Raw genomic sequence first — 22,769 nt, forward strand, 5'->3', positions numbered from 1 at the left:
GACCGATAAAATCAATGTCTTTTATAAGATATTATGCGTATATTTATTTTCCAATTGTATTTAAGTATTAATTTTTATATTATTATATTTAACAAGTTGAAGTAAAGTAGTAATTACATAACCTTACAAAATCATATACGAAAATAAAATGACATCAATATTTTGTAACTATTTTAATTTAAATATAACATTAAAATTAAACCTAAAAATTGATAAAATTCAGGGAAAAAAACTTTTTTTACTTATTTTTTTAAGTATATAATATTTATATATGATAAATAGAACAAATAAATTCACACACCCTCCTCACTTTTTGTGATACTTGAATTTCTGAACTCCTAAGATGTCAATGACTCAGATACCGTTAGAACAATGAACCTTTATTTTCTAATTTTTGTGAACATAATATTTTTTTAATATCGATTAAAATAATTATTAAAATTTAATTATGGTAATAAGATAAAATAATATTTTTATTTAGTTGTCAAATTAAATATTTAACTAAACCATTTATATTAAAAGGTAAAAGTAACAATAAATATGGTAAAAGTACATTGTCATTAAAAAAAAGTAAATTACAAAGTTTGGTCCTTGGGGTATGTAGGTATTTACATAATTGTCCTTACACTTCATTTATTACATAAAACATCTAGAGATTTACATGTTTTCTCGGGTTTGATCCCTATATCATATGATCGACTTGAGATTACGTGAGACCAGTTTGTTTTTGTGAAACTCGTGAGACCACTTTTTTACACTAGAAACTTCACAGCAAAATGCTGTGAAAGTAACATTCACATCATTTTGTTGTGAAGCAAGTGAAAAAAAAATGGTCTCACGGGTCTCAAGAAAATAAGTTGGTCTCACGTGAACCCAACCCTCAAATGACCATCCATTTCATCCATTAAACTCAAGAGTATTTCGGTGCTTCTGTTATTTTCATAAAAATGGATTTCAATTTAATCTTCTTCCCTTTTTGTTGGACTTCATCTTCTTCCTATTAACTTTTAAAACACCAAGAACAAACTCTAAAAACTAAATGAAACCTAAATCAAAACCTCAACCGACAAAATTCAAAAACCAGCATCGAACCTAAAACATTAGGAAAAAACAGATTCCTAAATCTAAATCAACCCGTAAACCAAAACTTTTGCAGTTTTTGTTGTAGATCTAATTCAAAACCCCACTTTTTGCCTTTTCCATTTTCGATTCTTGTGATGGAGGGCATCGATCACATATGAAGTCCTAAATCTAGTTATAGACAAAACCCCTCTTATTTGACATGTTTGAACAAACCACACTGATTCCTCCGTCCCCTTTTGTCAAAAACCCTGATAAATAAAGAACGAGAACTAATGGAGGTTTCCAACATAAGACAAGGAACAGTGGGAGCGGAGGAGTCCAACAATCCTCATTGTTCTTCACCACCACTTCCAGTGAAAATCTCTATTATCTAACACAAGATCGTAGAGAAGAAGCAGAGCTCTACTCATTTAAGATCAGTAGTTATTTGATAGTTGATTTGGATGTATTTTGGTGCGAGTTATTTAAATTACTGTTTATGTCATTTTACTTGCAATTGATTTAGTTTTGATTTTGATTTTAGGGTTTTAATTGTTTTAGATTTTCTTGATGAAAAAGATTAATATCCAAAAAATCCGAAAAATGGGGAAACCCCCTTAAAAATAGAGGAAAATAACAAAAAGACTAAAATGTCCTCTTAATTAACGACGTCTATACTATATAGCCATTTGGTTCAATGATCAAAATCGTAAAAAATTGCAAATTGTTAGGTGTTTTATGTATTAAATAAAACTGAAGGACCAATTTAATAAACCCCGCATACATAAGGACCAAATCCGCAATTTACTTCTAAAAATGTTTAAAAATATGTAAAATAATTACGGTGTCGTTTAGCGAGCTAGTGAATACATTAATAAGCGCCGAGCGGGTAAAGACAGCCGGTGCACGTGGCTCACGTGGCTCGGCGGCACCATTTGCGGTCACTTATATAAATTAACAATAAAACCCCATGTGATTAATTTTATTAAAATTTCAGTCCTTTCAAAATTACATGCTATTTTGACACGTGTCGATTTTTTACTTCTCACTTTGCTTTTAAAATTCAATCTGATTCTTCACGGGACAACTAAATGGACTATAATATTTTTATTGTAAGTTATTAAATAATTAAATATCCAGATAGATTAAAAGATTCTTATAATATAATATAAAATGAAATATAATTGTTTGATAATTGTTTAAAATGAAATTAAGATGTTGAATGGTTAAGGAAAAAATATACAAAATCGTTCAGAAGGTTTTATAATCATTAAGCGACATTTTTTTTGTCAAACAAAATTCACCTTGCAGGGGTTCAGAGATTTTCTCTTAATTAGGCTATTAAGAAGTAAACAAACAGTCTCTTATATTTGTTGGAAATTGGATTATTAAATTTAGGGGTGTACGTTGGTCGTGTCAGACATGTTTGAGAAACCAGAAAATTGATTGTTGAAAACCAAACTCCAAATTTTGGATTTCGGATTTCAACTGTTTCGGGTTTGTTGGTCAGGTTGAGGATTACTTGGGTTCAAGTATATTTATATGTAAAAGATATATATTAAATCGATTTGATCGGTGATAATTGATGAAATAGACAGTATGTTCAGAAATTAGAAAAGAGTATGGTTGACTAAGATTTAGAATATATATATATATACTTGGGATCACGTGAGACCATCTTGTTTTCGTGGGACCCGTGACATCATTTTTTTGCACTTTGCTGTGAAGGTAACCTTCAAAGTGTTTTTGCTCTGAAGGTTCGGTTTTTTTACCTTCACATCGTTTTGATATGACGTTTCAAGTGTAAAAAAGTGATCTCACGGGTCTCACGAAAACATGTTGGTCTCACGTGAACCCCCCCCCCCCACCCCGCCCAAATATACGCACACACACGGGTTTTCGGACAGGTCAGGTGGCCAAACATCAAACACAAGCCGAACCCAAAAATATCCTTCAAAAATTTGGGTTTCGAATTTCGTAGCATTTGGATTTTGCATAAACACCTTACTTTTTGAGGTTTGGGTTCGGGTATCGGACTATTCAGTTTTTACACATCCTTAATTAAAATATTTGCATCGGATTATTCAAAATAAAGAATTAAAATTTAAAATATTCAAAATAAATTATATTCAACTCTGTTTTTTTATTTTTATTAAAATAATTTTTTATCTTCTAAAGATTTAATTTCAAGGTTTTTTTATCGGCACATGTATAATTAAAAAAAGTCTCTCTCACAGTAAATATTTTTGGAGAGATTTTCAAATTTCAACTCACACATTCTCTCCTTTTTTTTGTTAATATATTATTGGTTTTATACTGCTATTATGGTCAAAGTAACTGATTTCAAGAAACAGTTAGAAAGTCTTTGGAACAAAACTAATTTGTACTGATCTACATGGAGTTATTGAACCTTAATAATGTTGTTGTAACTGATTATTTAATTTTAGTTAGGGTACTCAAAATGTTGTTAATTATAACAGTCTATTTCAATAAACAGATAAAAATACCTGTTAAATAAGCGCGAATGAATGAATTGTCAAATATGCTTTTTTAAGAAGGAATAAATGCACACATTATTTACAATCAATTTATTTCTATTTATATCTCATTTTATGACAAGCAGAAAAGGATATGACATGAATAAATACAATAAAGACAAATGAATGTGGATAAATACTCATTCATAGACAAACAACTAAGTTAGGGTTGTAACTATCGTGTAGTAAAGGGTTGTTTATCAAACACTTGTTTAGTAAGTGTTTATCGATAAAATTTAATATCATAATTTTTTTACCTGGTAAGATTTTAGTCTATCAAAACGGTATTGGATGCAACAATTACCCACTAAGTGCTAATTGTGGTAAGAGTCGTCGTCATCACTTTTCGGATAAGACTCTCAGTCATTGTCTCGCTCTTACCGTGTAAGATTCTTGGTCATTGTCATATTCATCCCGTATGGTAATGTGACTTGTTAAGTACTAGGTTTTAGGAATTATTGTAAAGCTATTCAATTTTATTCGTTTGTTACTAATATTTTGGTTATCATACTGAAAATAATACAATTTGAAAAAATATTGTGATTATTCGTAACATGCTTCAACCAGTTAGAATTGAAGTGAAAATATGTTGCAGTTTTTTACAATATATGTACAAGAGAGTGTGTCTGCTACGAGGTTCAAATAAAAATGCTAAGGAATCGTTTACCTAAACACTTACACGGTAAGTGCTCATCGGTAAAATTTAATACTATTGCTTGCTTGTCGAGTAAGATTTTAATCCACCAAATTGACGTCATATGTAACAATTTACCTGATTAGTGTTAACCGTGGTAAGAGTCATTGTCATTACTTACCGGGTAAAAATCTCAGTCCATGTTTCGCTCTTACTGAGTAAGATTCTTGACCCTTGTCATACTCATCCGGAAAGGTACTGCGATTAGGTAAGCGTTTACCCGAATAAACATTTGGTAAACAACCCCTAAATGTCGTACGAAAATAAGAACAAAAATGATAATGCAAGTTTTATATATGAATCATTAAAATTTTTACTTGTAAAGACATGTGTGAACGGTGAACGTACAAGCCACAAGGGTTATGACGTAGTAATCGAGGTCCAAGGAGATGTTGTCGAATATCTCATCTGCCTAGGGCTTGATTTCAGACGTTTACAACAATTGTGTCTACTGAGTTTATTATGACTGATTTCTTGCAGTTACAGTTTGGCGGAATTAGTCTTGGCATAACTGAGACACCCTTAAAAAAGTAAATATATATAAATAATCTGTAATATTGGTTCACATATGAATAGTACTCTTAAATTTTACTTCTTAGTTTGTTATGATATTTAATTTTCTTATTGGAAACCAAGAAAAGTCTTCAAAAAACATGAGGGACTGTTATCGGAATATAAGAGAAATAAAGGGGGCAAAGTGTAACTTTCTGAAAATAAAGACGGCTTATTAGCTGCCTTGTTCTTGTGCTTGCTTTGTGAACTTCTTGCGTACAAAGAGAAAAGGGAGAGAAGGGAAGCACATTCTTTGATTCCTTTAAGAAAAAGAAAAACACAAGATAAAGAGTAGACTAAAACCCTAAATTATACGACGAATTGTTGCAGAAATCTCTTCTGGGTCTTGAAATTACCCCCAAATTCGAATCACCCATTTGTGATTCTCTCTCTTGCTCGATCGGATCTGTAAAAAGCAGCCCAACTTCAGTTCTGTACTTTCGGTTTCGTCGTACAGTTATGAATCTGTAATCAGGTATGTTTACTGTTAACGAAATGGGAATTTGATAGAATGATATAAAAACCCCCAATTCAAATTTTGTATTTCGTGAAAATTTTACGCTATTGTTCTGTTCTGTGAATGAATCATTGTTTGTAGTTCATTGTTATGTTCATAAATCCTTCAATCTGTGTTTAATGTTAATCAGTTTGCAGTGGGATTTGAACCAATTTGTTGGATTTATGAATTTCTCTGAATATCGATTTCGGGATTATGTTCTTCCCCAATTTGGTAATTTTGGGTTAATCTAGAAATGTCGAGTAAATTGATTCGATTTATAGTAATTTTCATCCGTTTTAGGGTTTTGATTTTGTTTAATTTGATTATGGCAGATTAATTCGAATGGATTCACTTGTAGATGGTGTCAGTTCGTTGTCAACTAGCCATAGCTCGGCGACATTATTAGGGTTCAACCCGCCGCCGGCGGGAAAAAGCCGTCCACCCCACCACCCATCCAAACACCCCGAAATCGGCCACACTTCCGGTAGCAGTTCTACACGATCTTATAGAAGTTCTTATGATCATAACCACAAAGATCAATTCACACCCAATAAATCAAAATCAGAGATTATCGGACCGCATACGGTTCTCGATCAAACTGCAAAAGAATACTTCCATAAACAGATTTTGGCGTTAGAAGCAAAAGCTGCCATCAAAACGCCGAACGATGAGCCAATTGGAGATTCCGACCCCCATGGTGAGTCGAAGATTACGTTTTGCCCGAGCCCGCAAAGTAGTTTATATTCTGTTACACATTTCACCGAAGCCAAACAGAGCTTTACGAACACGGAAATCAGCGAATCCGCAAGTAGTATCGAGAAATCTATCGAAAATGAAGCCGGGGTTTCTTGCGATTTTGTGGAAAGTAATAAAACGAGCGTTTATAGAGGAAGCACGGGGAGTGATCTTAGTGACGAAAGTAGTTCGGGAAGTTTCACGAGTGCTACCTACAAACCGCATAAGCAAAACGATTCGAGATGGGAAGCAATCCAGGTCGTCAGGTCTACAAATGAATCGGGAATGCTGGAAATGAAGCATTTTCGGCATTTGAAGCGATTGGGATGTGGAGATATTGGAAGTGTTTATCTTTCGGAGTTGATCGGGACACGAAGCTATTTCGCGATGAAAGTTATGGATAAAGCGGCTCTTGCGAGTAGGAATAAACTCTTGAGGGCGCAAACGGAAAGAGAGATTTTGCAATCGTTGGATCACCCGTTTTTGCCGACATTGTATACTCATTTCGACACCGAGAAATTGTCGTGTTTGGTGATGGAGTATTGCCCGGGCGGAGATTTGCACGCTCTTAGACAAAAGCAACCCGGGAAGTATTTCTCCGAGCATGCGGCAAGGTTCGTTTTTTTTCTCAGTTCATTCGCTTGCTAAATGTTTTTGGTGTATCGTATTCATACGATATTCATATTGCCGGAAGTTAAACCAAACCAAATGAAACCAATATATCAATTTTGACGAGGGTAGTTTCATAATTTACCAATTTTGTGGATTTTTGACAATGGTAGTTTCGCAATTTTGTGGATTTTTTTAAGAAGGGTAGTTTTGTAATTTATCAATTCTGTGATTTTCTTACAAGGGTAGGTATGTAATTTACCAAATATGTGGATTTTTGAGAAGGGTAGTTTCGTAATTTACCAGTTTTGTTTATTTTTGAGAAGGGTAGTTTCGTAAGTTACCAATATTGTGGATTTTGACAAGGGTAGTTTCGTAAGTTACCAATCTTGTGGATTTTGACAAGGGTAGTTTCGTAATTTACCAATTTTATGGATTTTTGACGAGGGTAGTTTAATTTGCAAAACTTGGTAAATTACTAAACTACCCTGGTCAGATTTATTTCAGTTATGCCCCCTTATATTTTTCTGTTAGATCATTTTACACTGTCATCCAACTTATCAGCCACTTTTTCGGCTCAATTTCAGTTACTCACCTTATATTTTACATTAATGTTCCTTATATTTTTCTATTAGGTCATTTTATAATGTTATCTTAGCCAGTTTTCACAAAATGTGACTAGTTTATCTGCTAACATCTAGCTACCTGATCAACCAACGACTAGTTTACAAGTCACAATCATAATTGCTGACATGGCATACATATGTGCACCTAGTCAGCAAATCCGGTTGTAAAAACTTTAGTTATCGATGTTACGATCTTTGAAATTTCCATTTTTCATCGATTAATCTCGAGCCATCTCTTTGTAGGTTTTATGTGGCGGAAGTTCTTCTCGCTATGGAGTATTTGCATATGCTCGGGATCATTTACCGAGACCTGAAACCGGAGAATGTGTTGGTGCGGGATGACGGTCACATAATGCTCTCGGATTTCGATCTATCTTTGAGATGCGTTGTGAACCCAAAACTGGTCCGAGCCACGAACTCGACCGTGGAACAGAAAAGTTCCGGCTACTGTGTCCAGCCGTCTTGCATCGAGCCATCGTGTGTGGTTCAACCGGCCTGCATCCAGCCCTCGTGCTTCGTCCCCCGGTTCTTGAGCAAGCCCAAGAAAGAAAAGAAACCGAAACTGAAACCGAAAACCGAAATCTATAATCAAGTCTCACCGCTTCCCGAGCTCATCGCGGAACCCACGAGTGCACGGTCAATGTCGTTCGTCGGGACCCACGAGTATTTAGCTCCGGAAATCATTAAAGGCGAAGGCCACGGGAGTGCGGTTGATTGGTGGACTTTTGGGATTTTTCTTTACGAGCTCTTGTTCGGGAAAACTCCGTTCAAAGGAGCGGGAAACCGTGCGACTTTGTTCAACGTGGTCGGACAACCGCTGCGGTTTCCGGATTCGCCGGCGGTTAGTTTTGCGGCGAGGGATTTGATCAGGGGATTGCTCGTGAAAGAGCCGCAACATCGGTTGGCGTATCGAAGAGGTGCGACGGAGATCAAACAACATCCGTTTTTTCAGAGCGTGAATTGGGCGTTGATCCGCTGCGCAACTCCGCCGGACGTCCCGAAACCGTCACCGGAAAAAGTTGGGGGAGTGGATGTGAAGCCGGCCGGGAGCTACTTAGAGATTGACTTCTTTTAGGTGGTTTTTTCTTTATGGATTTGGTACCATTTGGATTTGTGTTTTTTCTATTTATGTTTATGTTTAATCGTATTCTAAATTGGCTTATGAAATTGCAAATGCAGTTTTCTTCGTAACTCATCTTTTACTTGCAAATATTTTCTTATTGGTCCCGGCAACGGGCCGGGTTTTGTAATCCTCGGCGTCGGCCCCGATCCCCTGTGGGCACGGGAATTAACATCTCCTCCTCGATCAAACCCCATGAAAATATCTGTTAGTTTGAGTCTACCGAGAATTTCCGGCCCCACCCTAACCCCAGTTTTGAGTAATATAGCCCCTGGCCTCGACCCCATGACCCGTTTTAACAGGAATCCCTGTCCCTAATCAAGTTGGGACAAATCACCTTCCTTAGTTCTCCTCCTCCTCGATTATAACTTAAATAAACTGTGTAAACCATTCTTATCCGTCAATTTTATTGTTTAATCTTATGAATTTTTTTTTCATGAAATTATTTAATCTTATGAAATTGTTTTATATGAATATTTTTTTTTGATGAAGTTGTTTCATATAATACTTACGAAATTTTGATGAAACTGTTTAATGTATTTCTTTAAAATTAATATAATAAAGATGATGATATCCATGATTAACACCCTCCACAATAAAAATGATTAATCAACCTCTGATAATTACAAAAAAATGAACAAAATAAAAAATTATGATTGAGGTTTGTACGGTTTGTACAAATAACGTGGTTTTCAAATAAAACATTCTCCTCCTCCTCCTCCTCTCTGTCTATGAATATTTTCAATGCATCATTACATGTGTTATAAACTTGTTAACCTTCAAATGATCTTCCTTGCCAAACGTTTAAAAAAAATCTCTCGAAAAGATAGGGTTTTGCTAAAAAGACAACAGACGACTTTGTCGACATCTGATTCAACTTAAAGATGCAATTGCTCGACAAAATACTGAATCAAACTGTATAAGATTATATTTATAAAAAGTTCAATTGTTGTAAATTTACAAGCTAATAATTTATAACCATCTATACTATATTAACTATTGTTTATTGATGCATATTACTTAAAATTCAATATTACAAATAAATTATGCGTAGTTACAGTTTATTAAAGCTCCATTTTTGAATTCGTATAACTAGCTACAGATAAATATAATCAAATAAAGGGTACACATATTCTTTTTAAATATTAAAAATCTAAAATATAATTAGAATAATCATTGAGTTCTAACAAAATACTTAGTTATTATCTTTATAAAAAATTATATTATTAAACCAAAATAAGAAAAAATAAATTAAAAAAATTATATAAAAAAAAAGAAATTTTAAGATAAGATGTATCTCGTTGTATTATACGAATACTCTATTGTTTATCAAAAACAGAAAAGGAAATATAATTATGAATGGTTGTAAAGAATCCCTGATTGAATCGTAGTCGTCGACAAACATGTTGGAATCACGGGTTATGACAAAATAAAAATACATCTCATCCACAGAATAAGGAAAGTGAGAACAAAATTGATACTAGACACGTGTCATGTACCTTATCCAATATATGTTTTATATACGATATTTTATTAAGATTAGGGGTGTTTGGGATTGCTTATAAAAACAACTTATTGCTTTATTTTGATGTGGTATCGGTAATAAGCATTTTTGAGTGTTTGGATAAACAACTTATACCGGCGCCAAACCGGTAATAAAGAGTTTTTGAAGAAGTTATACATTTTAACTTATAATAAGTTGATAAATGTTTTTTTTAGGAAATAATAAGTTGTTTCAAATGAACAATCTCAAACACCCCCTTAGTAAAGGATATAAAGTAATATAAAATTAAAGAACTAAGGGTCGTTTACTGAAGACTTATTCAATAAATGTTTATCGGTAAAATTTAACACTATTATTTACTTACTAGATAAGATTTTAGTTCATCAAAACAATATCTTATGCAACAATTTACCTGGTAAACACTTACCGTGATAAGAGTCGTCCCCCCTCTCTTACCGAGTAAGACTCTTGGTCTTTATTTCGCTCTTACCGAGTAAGATTATTGGTTCTTAACATATTTATCCGGTAAGTTTGTAACTTTATGTTCACTTATTTGAGTAAGCGTCTGGTAAATGGTCCATAAATCTTCACAATATTAAAGGTTTGTTTGATCGGTCATTTGTTAAATTATGTATGAATAAAGTTGTGTGCGTTGATTAATCTGTCTGTGTAGATTGGTTGAGTTTTTGTCGGGGTGTTTTTATGGATCAAATGAGCGTTTTTTTAACTGCAAGAGACAAGTTTGGAAAAAACTTGACTTTCTGTATACACGTCCCTTTTAAAAGCGTACTAAATAAGTCACTTTTTATATCATTAAACCATTAACAAACAATTATGTATAGCTAAACAATAAAATGTAAGGACATGTTTGTTAGTAGCTTAGTGAGCCTAATAAGACTCACTGCTTATTCCGTTAGCTATACATGACTATTTGATAGTGACATGATGATTTAGAAAATGACTTATTCAGTAAGCTATTAGAGCAGAGTTCTATGCAAAAAAACAAAGTTATTTTTTTTTTTTCAAATTTGTTTCATCCTAATAAAAAAAAACAAGCTAATTCCACTATAAAAAAACTTTTATAAACAAAACATTCATAATTTATACAGACAAATTAATCAATATAGACAATTTTATCCATACAAAACTTAACGAAAAATCAACCAAACAGCCCTTAAGTCAAATTAAACTGTTAAAAAATGAAATAAACAACCCCTAAATAACACTAAACATTCACAATAAAACACTGTAAAGGTAAACGTTTACAATGTTTTTATTATAAGGATTCAGTGTTTTTTGTATCCACAGTGTTTTATCATGAATATGTTGTTTGTTTATCTCTTAATAGTTTTATTAAAAGACAACATCTGAATCGCTAAAAGGTAAATCTTGTTTGACAAAAAAAAGTCTGCCACTTAATAGTTCTAAAACCCTCTAAATGATTTTAAATCTTGTGCCTCCCTTGAGCATTTAACAACCTAATTTCATTCTGAATAATTATAAAATAATTATATTTCATTTTACATTATATTATAAAAACCTCTGGACCAAACATTTATCAACCGGAAATTCGGTTTTATTTTACGATGAGTTCCATGAGAAGATACCTTAAGCTATAGAAATGGCGCGTGCATTGTTCTTCGACATCCAAAAACACAAGGTGAGGGAGAGAGTCAAAGGAGTCCTCTCCATGACCTACCACCGTCGCTACTCATCGATAACTACCAAATGAATTATTGAAAACCCCCAAACGCGAACAAATCTTACCCGCTTTCCCGCCGTTCAATTTTCTATCTCCTCCTATCTCTCTACCTCCCATCGCTTTCACTCCGCCGGAATGTCCTCCGTACCGGAGACTGGCGCTACCGACATCTCTACCGAACCTCCGGTGGTTGACGACAATGTCAAGTTCGGATTCCTACGGAAGGAGATGTACACCGAGAAACTCGCCGGAACCGCCATCGCTTACGACCGTCATGTTATCCTCTGCTACAAAACTCACGAGACGTGGCCTTCTCGAGTTGAATCGTCCGATTCGCATCCGCTTCCTAAGCTTCTCGCCGGAGCTCTTAAAGCTCGTAAGAACGACATTCCTGTAAAGGTTATTTTTCTCTGTATATACGTTGATTTTGTTAGGCCGTTGTTCTGTTGCGATTTTGGAAATTGTGAAGCGTTGTTTTGTTTGTGATCTGGATTTTGTAGACTCTATTGACTATATGCGAAGGTCGTGAAGGTACAGAGTTATCAGATGGAGATGTTTTGCTTTTTCCTGAAATGGTCAAGTACAGGTAATGTAAGAATGGTTTAGGGTTTTAGTTTTCTTAGTAACTTAGGTATATATGTTTTTCTGAACTTGATATTTGTTTGGCGATTCTTCTTATTAATACGGTCTGTTGTTTCGAGGATTAAGCAACAGATAATGGTAAGTTTTTGGTGATGAATCGATGATTAGGTTTGTATCTATCGCTTGTTGCGTTTTTTAGTATGAACGTCTGAATAGAATTTGGCATACGACTTGTTTGGATATCTGTTCTATGAGAATTTTCTGCTGTTGACAACTCTGTGCTTGATGCCTTGATATATATTTATGTTTAAGAGAAGAGATTAATAGTTACAAGTTTGTTTGTTGCTTCTAGCGTCTTTGAATGTTGATAAGAATTGCTTGTCGAGATTTTCTTCTGAACAATTGGATCTATTTTGATGTTCATGTACAAGGTGATTAGTGATTAGTTTCCATTTGCAGTTGATTTGCAGCTGTTAGGTTAATCTTATGAATTCTACTCATGAAAATTGCAATGTCTAACTTCACATGGAATCCGAAGGAAGTGTGTGACTATTTTGTGGTTTAAAAGAAGTACTTGAGCATTTTGTCGAATATCTATTGATGCTCTTCAATTAAGGAAAAATAAAGAGTTCTTATCAACCCAAATTTATATCGTCAGTTATTAGTAATGATAATAGTGAACAAATAGAGAACTTATATATTCAACATCCTAAAAGGAAACTTTCTACTTTTTGTGGGACAGAAGGAGCTTACGAAAGAAATATGAAAGATGAGATGTGCCGATGTGGTGCTTGATAAAAAAGTTGACCCAATACTATAAACTATAAAGTAATATGTTATATAAAACAAACATCTTCTTTAAGCTTTAAAAAGAAAAATAGAATATCAGTTGGTTTTTATATGATACATACCACACATTTTTACACACAGTCAGATACATAAAGATGTTGCTGTTTGGCTGGTTTTCCATTAAGTTCTGTATGGATAAAGTTGTACTTGTATGCGTGGATTAATCTGTCTGTATAGATTGCGAAGGTTTTTATTTGGGAATTCTTTTCATAGATGTAAGTAGCGAGTTTTTTAATTGGAAGAGCAGGTTTGGAAAAAGACTTGGCTTTCTGCATAAAGCTCCTCCCTATAAGCTTATTGAATAAGCCAATTTCTATATCATTAAGCCACTACCAAACATTATCATGTATAACTGACTGAATAAGTTGTGAGTGCCATTAAGCTTATTAAGCTGCTAACAAACTGGCCCTGAGATGGTCAAGTAATTACATATATGCTGGTTTGTACCTTGTAATATCTTGTATTCATAAAATGTGTCATTCTTAGGAAGTAAAACCTTCTGCACATATGATCTTCTCATTGTCTGTAATGCTAACATGATTTGATAGTTTAATCACTTTAAATTTCTGTGATTGAAGGGGATTGAAGGAATCAGACATTAATAGTTTTGTGGACGAAGTGATTGTGAATGTAAAACCATGGTCTACAGGAGTTCAAGAGACGATGACGGGATCACACGTATTTGTGTGCGCTCATAATAGTCGAGATAGAAGGTGTGGTGTTTGTGGACCGATTTTAATCAAGAAATTCAAAGAGGAGGCTGAACTAAGGGGATTAAAGAATGTTTCTGTGAGTGCTTGTTCACATGTTGGCGGTCACAAGTATGCAGGAAACTTGATCATTTATAGTGTTCAAGATGAGCAAGTTTGTGGTCATTGGTAAGATAGTATATTCTCCGCCTTTATGATAAGGCCTATAGCGTTTCTGTAAGGCGTGGCTCATGCCAATGTGTGCCATAGTGTGCGTTTTTTACAAGGCTTGACTTTTATCAAAAAAATTATTATTTTCTTTAAAAAATTTAACTTTTGTATTTACACTTTTCACTTTAGGTTTTACACTTTTATAGATTTACCCGATCACATCACTTACAGTTTCAGGAATTCACGCAAGTCATGAACTCATGACGAAAACGAAGTTGTATAATTACCTTTCCAGGTTCTATTTTGAATGTTTAATCAAAAAGACTATTTATATAATACTACAATGTATATGAATTTTCTTCTAATAGAGTAAATTACTGTTTTCGTCCCTGTGGTATGTTAATGATTTCGATTTTCGTCCCTGTAGTTTAGAAATTGCCATTTTCATCCTTCTAGTTTGCAATTTATTGCTATTTTTGTCCCTGGACAAATTCCTACCTTTGAGTACGAGGGACCAAAACAGTAAAAAATTGTAAACCACAAGGACCAAAACAGCAATAGATTGTAAATGATAAGGACGAAAATCGCAATTTTTAACAAACCACAGGGATGAAAGTCGTAATTTACTCCTAATATGAATGTAAATTTTTAAATATCATAATCTCATATAATATAATATATATATATATATGTAAAAAATATGTGTGTATATATATATATATAATTTTATATAAGACATAAAAATTTGTCGTCTTATACCACACCTTGAAAAACGCCGCGTCCTTGCCGTGGCATGTAAGGCTTGACCTTGCCGCCTGCTATGGCTCACGTCATTTAGAACCTTGGGTTTTATTCGTTCTTCTTATGTTTTAATAGCTTGTACTGTTCCTGTGTCTAGGTATGGTTATGCTACCCCGAATGATGTGCCTGCATTGCTTGACCAACACATTGGAAAGGGTGAAATCATCGAAAGGATCTGGAGGTACTTTCTTCGTGCATATGGTAGTTTGTTCTTTTTGAAGTATTATATATATATTATATATATAGAGAGACACACACACTGTAAATACTCATGCACACTCCTGACCTTTGGTGAGGTTTGTACTCTTGGCCTCCTGGTATGATGTCACCCATATACTTTGTGCCATTTGATTTAGTTTCTAAAAGTACCAATTCTACGAGCTGCATGCTTTAAATAGTAGCAACTTTCCTTTTTTTGTTCTAGCATCAATACCCCATGATTTGAACTAACATTCATTCCGTTGGAGTACCACATCGGTTAGACTTGAACACTTTTCCCTCAATATATGTTGGAACTTCCATTCTCTGCGCTAGGGGTTATTTGTAGAGTAATTAAATAGGTTTACACATATTCTCACATGACATCAAATTCAGGGTCTACCACTCTAGGGACTTGACACTATGTGGGTCAATCTGTACTAGCTCGTCTAGGCTCTAGCCGACGCTCATAGGTAATTCGTCTCTTTTAGCATCTGTTGGTGGGGAAGGGGACGTGTTGGAGTCCTAGACTCGGTCCTTGGTCGTTTGGAGAGTAATTAAATGGGTTTCCACATATTCTCACATGATAAACAAGTCAAGTGTCTACCACTCAAGGGACTCGACACTATGTGGGACAATCTATACTAGCTTGTCTAGGCTGTTGCTCCCTCTTCACTCTCTGGGCCAATCTGTGCCAATTTAATCTCTGGGGCGAATGGAGTAGTAGGTTATTTTAGCTCGGCTCGAAAAAATTTATACCAACCTCGGCTCGAGCTTGAATAACTTTTTCAACGTAGGGCTCAAGCTCGAGCTCAAATATTTTTTGAGTTATCGAGCTCGATTATGGGCCCATACTTATGATCGATTAACTCGTTTATTGGCACACATGTCATATTTTTTATATTTTTATTGTATTATATATGAACATATGAGCATGTTAGGCTCAAGAAAGTATATGCATGAATGGCTCGGTTCAGCTTGAAAATTTTAATCGAGATCTAGTACGAGCTTTAATTGAGTTCTCTTTTGTGTTCAAGATCGACTTGAGCTTGAGTAGCTCAACTCATTACACCCCTAGAGGGGGCATGTAGCAGTCTCATGTCGGTTAGACTTGGATCATTTCTTCTCAATATATGTTGGAACCTCTTTCTCTCTTTAGGGGATCTTTTGGAAAGTAATCTAATGAGATTCTACATATTCTTACACGTTCAATCACTTGTAGGGGTCAAATGGGTGTTCCTCCCGTTAAGAAAGCTCAGAAAGCAGTTGAACCAACACTTCCAAATGGAAACGATCTTGAGGTCAACGAGATCGATAACCGAACAAACGGCATCAAAGAAGAGAAAGAAAAAGAAAACGTCGGTGGTTGTTGTCAAGGTGCCAATGGGTTTTCATGCTGCAGAGACGACGAGAAGACAGAAATAGTAACAGAAACGGAGAAGGAGGTAAAGAAACCTGCCGGTAAACTTGATTTCTTAACGAAGAAATGGGAGCAACATGAGGTGTTTACAACCGCTGCTCTAGTTGTAGCCATTGTAACAGTTGCTGTGGCCTATAGCTTTTATAAACGGTCGAGATGAGATGTGGAAAGTACAAATATAAGGGGTAAACGAACTTCACAGCCGCGTATATACGAAGGTACGTACCAAATACCGACAATCTTAGTCGGCGTATTTGAACACAAAATGTTGTGTGTATTTTCTCCGTTGTTATACACAATATGCTAATATAGTGATTTCTTTCTGGTACAAATTGTTATCTATGGGGGGGTTATCTATGTAATTAGCTACATTCTGTACTGATTTTTATCTGTGACGTCTTCCGAGCGGGAGTGGGAAGTTGCGCTTATCATGGATAAGTCGAGGGAGGGAAGACTGTAACATCTCAGGCTAACTGTAACAGACATTGTCCGTTTTGTCCACACTTGGACTCACGGTTTTAGAATGTGTATGATAGAAGAGGATCTAGTTCATTATAAGGCAACCTTTGTCCCTCTCCACAATCGATGTGGGATCTTATAGTCCACCCCCCTTGGAAGCCCACCATCCTTGCTTGCACATGAGTCTAGTTCATATACCATCTGTAACATCTGAGGCTAACCATACTAGATATGGTCGCTTTGTCCACACCTGTACTTACAGTTTTAGAACGCATATGAGAGATGAGGTATTCAGTCTCTTATAACTTATAAGTAACTTTTGTTCCGTTGGATCTAACAAAGACTGCGGTGGTTTGGACACGTTTGCCCTGGTGAGGAGGGTAGAAAGCGTGAGGGTCGAGAGCACAAGTAGTAAGAGTAGATCAAGGATGACGTGAGATGAACAACTGAGGATAAATATGGAAAGACTTAGGCATTTATGAATACATGACAATTGATAGGAGTTTTTGGAGATGCAAATCAGAGTAACAGACTAAGGGTGGAGACCTGTATAGTCGGTCTTTACGAGAGGAAGGGAATTCTAGAGGTAAAGGATCGTGAGCCAGGAGATAGAATATCTATCTAGACTAGGAACTTTTGATTATATTGAAATCCCAAAATTTTACACCTATTTACGGGTTGTCAAAGGTATGATCTTTCTATAGATGCCGAAAACCCTATATGAAAGTAGAGATTCAGAACTTGAGCATCAGATGATTGAATTTTGTCGCTAACCCATCGATGTTTTATTAATAAGTTATTCTCTCTGTTCTAAAATAAGTATCTATATTTCTATTCTAGTTTGTTTGGGAATAAGTGTCAATTTTTAAAAGTTTAGTGCATAGTTTCTTATTCTACCCTCAACTTTGAGATGATGAACCTGATTACTATTTCTATTATTAAAGGTAAAATTGTCATTTAGTCAATTAAAAATGTAATAATTATTCTTTTTTAAAATTGTGTTTTTATGAGGAAGAATAAAAAAAAATAGACTTGAGATCACGTGAGATCAGTCTGTTTTCGTAAGACCCGTGAGACCACTTTTTTTACACTTGAAATTTCACAGCAAAACGTTGTGAAGGTAACCTTCACTGTATTTTTGCAATGAAAGTTCGACTTTGTTATCTTTTCAACATTTTACTGTAAATAATCAAGTGTAAAAAAATGGTTTCACAGGTCGTACAAAAATAAACTGGTCTCATGTTAAAGTAACCTAATATAGTATGTTTTGAAAACTTAGTCGAGGAAAAGATTGTTTTGGAAAATATGGAAAACAAGTGAAAATGTCAAAAGTGGAAGACCAACCTTCTCACATCCATCCTATTTTATTTATTGTTTATTGTTTATTATTTATTATAATCACGTGTTTTTGATCCTTTGACGGACTAATTATATCATCTCCAAAAAGGTGTTGTTAATCACATTTTATGTTTGAAAAGTAGTTTTTAATTGATTTTTTAAAATAAAAAATCAAAAAAAATTATGTTTATTTCTAATAATTTCTTATTTTAGAGATTCTAATATTTAATATCATTTATAAATTATTAATTTTTATTTCTATACATTTAATTTCATTTTAGGGATTATAATAACTTCTTCATTCAATTTTCTTTTATATATTCATTTTATAGATTTTTTTTTATACATTTAATTTTAAGAACTTTTATTGCTAGAAATAATAAAAAAATAATTATTTTTGAAGAGTTCTTCAAATTTGGAGAATTTTACTCACTTTATTATTCTCTACATTTTGAAGGTTTTGAAAATTTTGTTCGAGTAAAAATCCCAAAAAATCTATATTTTTTAGAATTTGTTGGAGATAAAACATATTCAATAGATTCTTTATAATTTATCTAAAATAGAGAACCAAACGTTAAAAATCTCTAAAAAGAATTACATTTAACTATAGTATATTTTATATTTTAGATATTCCATTATAAATTATATTATTATAATATTTTATAGTTTATCATTCCAATATACTTTAAAAAAATAATATAAAAAAATAATAATTTAATTTCATTGGTGGAATTGAATACAATGATCATTAATCTCTTAACATCAAGTTTTAGAGAAATTTTCTAAACTTGGAGTTCTTTTTCCATGTTTTTTTTGTTTCAGAAAACATTCTAGAAAATCTGTTGAAGTAATAATCTAATATGATAAGGACAAAAAAAATTATCTGATAAGTGAGAGAGAATTTTTTTTATCAGATAAAAGACGTTTACCAATAATCTATATTATATTATAAAATAATGAATAAAAACTCTTAAAAATCATTTTTATGCATGAAGTACTGTTTATTGATGTATATTACTTAAAATTTAAGGTTACAAATAAAATGTGGGTAAGTACAACTTATTAAAACTTCATGTTTGAACTAACATAACTAACTGCAGATAAACATAGTCAAATACAAGATAAACATTTCATTTTAAATATAAAAAATCTAAAATATAATTAAGATAATCATTGAGTTCCAACATACTACTTAATTATTATCCCTATAAAAAGTTATATTATCGAATCAAAAATAAATTACTTCATTATTAAATCTAAATTGAATTATAATAAAAAATTAAATTAAATAAATTACACAAAAAAACAAGAACTTTTAAATAATTAATTTGATACTAATATTGATATATTTATTTTCAAAATTTTATGATATCTTATAATTTATATTTTATTAAAAAATAATAAACATTAGCTTTTTTTTAAAACCACATAAAGATCGTATTAAAACATCTTTAGAGATGAAATAAAACAAAACATTAAAATCGAGATATATCCGTTGCATTATACGAGTATCCTTTTAGTCTATATTAATAATAAAAAATATTTTCTGATAAAATAAATAAAATTTATGAAGAATATACGTTTGAAATAAGAGCTAAAAGCTTAAAACTCGTGGTAGAATTTTGGAAAAAGTCAAAAAGTCAAAGATTTTGATTTTGGAATGTGAAAGGATAAAATTATAATAAGCACCGACATGCCTTTTCAAACCAACCCTTTTGTTCTTTTTCCATCCGCCCAATAAAATAATCATTTTAATTATTTTCTCAATTATTTATTTTTACAAAATTATTTATAATCATATTAATTGCATATATTTATTAATTTAATCAACATAAAAAAAAATTTATTATAGACAATAAAAAATGAAAATTTGAAAAATAAAACATTATTCATTCGAACATTGTTAAAATTCAGATCGATAGATACTTTTATTTATCAGTTGGGTTATAGTTTACCGGTTAAAGGCTGTTTGACAATTGTTGAATGGTTTGATGCAGAATAATTAAATGATTAGAATGGTTAAGAGGCTCCCATAATATAATACAAAATGAAATGTAATCGTTTGGTAATTGTTTACAATGAAATTAAGGAGCTGAATGGTTAGGGGAGGCTCATAATACAAAATCATTTAGAGAGTTTTGGAACCATAAAGAGGTAGACATTTTTTTCTTAAACAAGATTCACCTCGCAAGGATTCAGATACTGACTTTTAATGAAACTATTAAGAGGTAAACAAACAACCTCATATAATTGTAGTTGTCTAGAGAATTAGTCGATGCATATAAGATTTTAAAGTGTTTTTTTTTAAAGCAAGTTATCAGAATATATTGTTTTATCAGTTGTGTGCTTGTAAATATAAATTTTTGAATAAATCTTTATGGTTTGTTAATAATTTTGATTTTTTTGTTTTTGTGGTTTAGGATTGTGATTTTTGTTCATATGATTTGTAATTTATTGTTATTTTTGTTCCTAAAATAATTCATATTTTTAAGTATAAGGGATCAAAACAGTAAAAAAAATGTAAACCATAAAGACCGAAACAATAATAAATTGTAAATTATAAGGCGAAAATAACAATTAACTACAAACTATTGATACGAAAACTGCAAAATCTAAACCACATAGACGAAAATCACAATATTTAACAAACCATAAGGACGAAAAACGTAGTTTACTCTAAATTTTAAATAGGTAATGTTATACGCACTCCCTTTCGTATCATAATGAGATCAAATAATGCATGAAAAAAAATATTAGTACATAAAAATATATTTAGTAATATATATATATATATATATAGGGTTGGGTTTAAGTTGTTTTCGTGAGACCCGTGAGACCATATTTTTACACTTGAAACTTCAAAACAAAAACACTGTGAATGTTTAAAAAAGTCGAACCTTCACAACAAAAATACTGTGAAGGTTACCTTCACAGCAAAAACACTGTGAAGGTTACCCTCACAACATTTTGCTGTGAAGTTTCAAGTGTAAAAAACTGGTCTCATGAAAACATGTTAGTCTCACTTGATCCTTAGTCTATATATATATATTATATGGGTGCATTTAGCATACCCAATTTTAAATAGGGTGGGTTAAATGCATCCATATTTACTAATTTTTTTTCCACACATATCAATATCAACACCTACGATATACAATACATGATTTGACACAATTCTAAGACTAAAGAATTCATATAAACCAACCATAAGGGTGGTGCCTAATTGGTTTGAGCTTGAATCAAGGGTCAAAAAGTATTAGGAGGTATCAGGTTCAAGTTCAATTAGGAACAAAAATCCCCTTGTGGCCACAAAAGTTCAAATGCTGTGATTCTGAGCTATCTGCAAAGCAGGTGATCGTCCTGAGATTAGTCGATTCGCATAGCAGGATGAATATCCAGATTAATAAAAAAAAATTAATATAAACCTTTTAAATATCTAAAATAATGTATTTTAGTCACAACTAATCATTATCAAATAAATAAGTTTATATTATAAAATGACTCAAAATTATTGGGCAGAATTTTAGTGTATACTTGTCATAAAATGACAAATCGAAAGTCAATAATATTGATGTCCAACTTTTAGTTAGAGAGGACAAATACCTATTCTATGTTTTTAATTAACTTTAGATTTTAAGACTGTTTAACAGTTGTTGAATGATCTGGTGTAGAATGATTAAATGGTCAGGATGATTAGAAGATTCTCATGATATAATGCAAAATGAAATACAATTGTTTGGTAATTGTTTATAATAAAATTATGGCGCTGAATGGTTAAGAGAGGTATATGATACAAAACCATTCAGAGAGTTTTAAAACTATTAAAAGACAAACTTTTTTTTGTTAAACAAGATTCATTTAACGATTCAGAGAGAGAACTGACTAAAAGATGAATTTGAAATCTAAAAATAGTTATTTTAATTAATTGCCTAAACTTTATAACTCTCGTTTCCTTTTATATCAGACTATTATTCGTCTGGGTTTATACAAACATACAATAATTTATTAAGTTTTGCTCTGGTTATTGATTTTATGCATCTGTTTATTAACTGAAAATGATACGTCGTAACGCTTCACCACTCGGGTTATAAATTTATATATATTTGAAATAAAGCCTTATATAATATTACATCCTTTAAAAAACGTCTCTATTTACACCTTAAATTTTATGATATTTTTCCCCAAAATTTATAAATTTTAATAAATAAATAATTAATTAAAAAATTATGATAAAAAGTTTTAATATTTAATATTTAATATTTAATATTTAATCATCCGCATCCCCGTTGGTCGTACGCCACGTTTGTCCATAAGGCGGTGGGATGCAACCCACGGAGACATAAAATCTTGAACACAATGTGAACGTAATTATTTTATTGTATAATATTATTATTTTTCTTTTTATTTAAAGCTAATAAAATAAAAATAAATATATATTACTAATAATAATAATAATTTGTATTATAAGTATTTGACAAAAACTCTTAAAAAATCTATTTTTTACGCGTGAAATATTATTTATTGATGTATATTATTTAAAATTCAAGATTACAAGTAATTTCACGTAATTACAGCTTATTAAAGTTCTATTTTTAAATTTGTGTGACTAACTGCAGATAAAC

General features: G+C 32.5%; 2 protein-coding genes across 2 annotated transcripts; both read left to right on the top strand.

The window, feature by feature from the left end:
* Window positions 1–5,075: 5,075 nt before the first annotated feature.
* Window positions 5,076–8,491, top strand: LOC112512194 (protein kinase PVPK-1). Its single transcript, XM_025118058.1, has 3 exons — window positions 5,076–5,320; window positions 5,677–6,693; window positions 7,558–8,491. Exons 2-3 carry the CDS (start codon window positions 5,687–5,689, stop codon window positions 8,387–8,389), a joined length of 1,839 nt encoding a protein of 612 aa, XP_024973826.1. The 5' UTR covers window positions 5,076–5,320; window positions 5,677–5,686; the 3' UTR covers window positions 8,390–8,491.
* Window positions 8,492–11,595: 3,104 nt separating this feature from the next.
* LOC112512195 (altered inheritance of mitochondria protein 32-like) lies at window positions 11,596–16,682 on the top strand. The gene is made up of 5 exons (XM_025118060.1): window positions 11,596–12,039; window positions 12,141–12,226; window positions 13,650–13,949; window positions 14,830–14,913; window positions 16,153–16,682. The coding sequence occupies exons 1-5, from the start codon at window positions 11,776–11,778 to the stop codon at window positions 16,508–16,510; spliced, it is 1,092 nt and encodes a 363-aa protein (XP_024973828.1). The 5' UTR covers window positions 11,596–11,775; the 3' UTR covers window positions 16,511–16,682.
* The last annotated feature ends 6,087 nt before the right edge of the window (window positions 16,683–22,769 follow it).

This window comes from Cynara cardunculus, assembly GCF_001531365.2.
Source record: "Cynara cardunculus var. scolymus isolate 2C chromosome LG 5, CcrdV1, whole genome shotgun sequence".
NCBI lineage: Eukaryota > Viridiplantae > Streptophyta > Magnoliopsida > Asterales > Asteraceae > Cynara > Cynara cardunculus.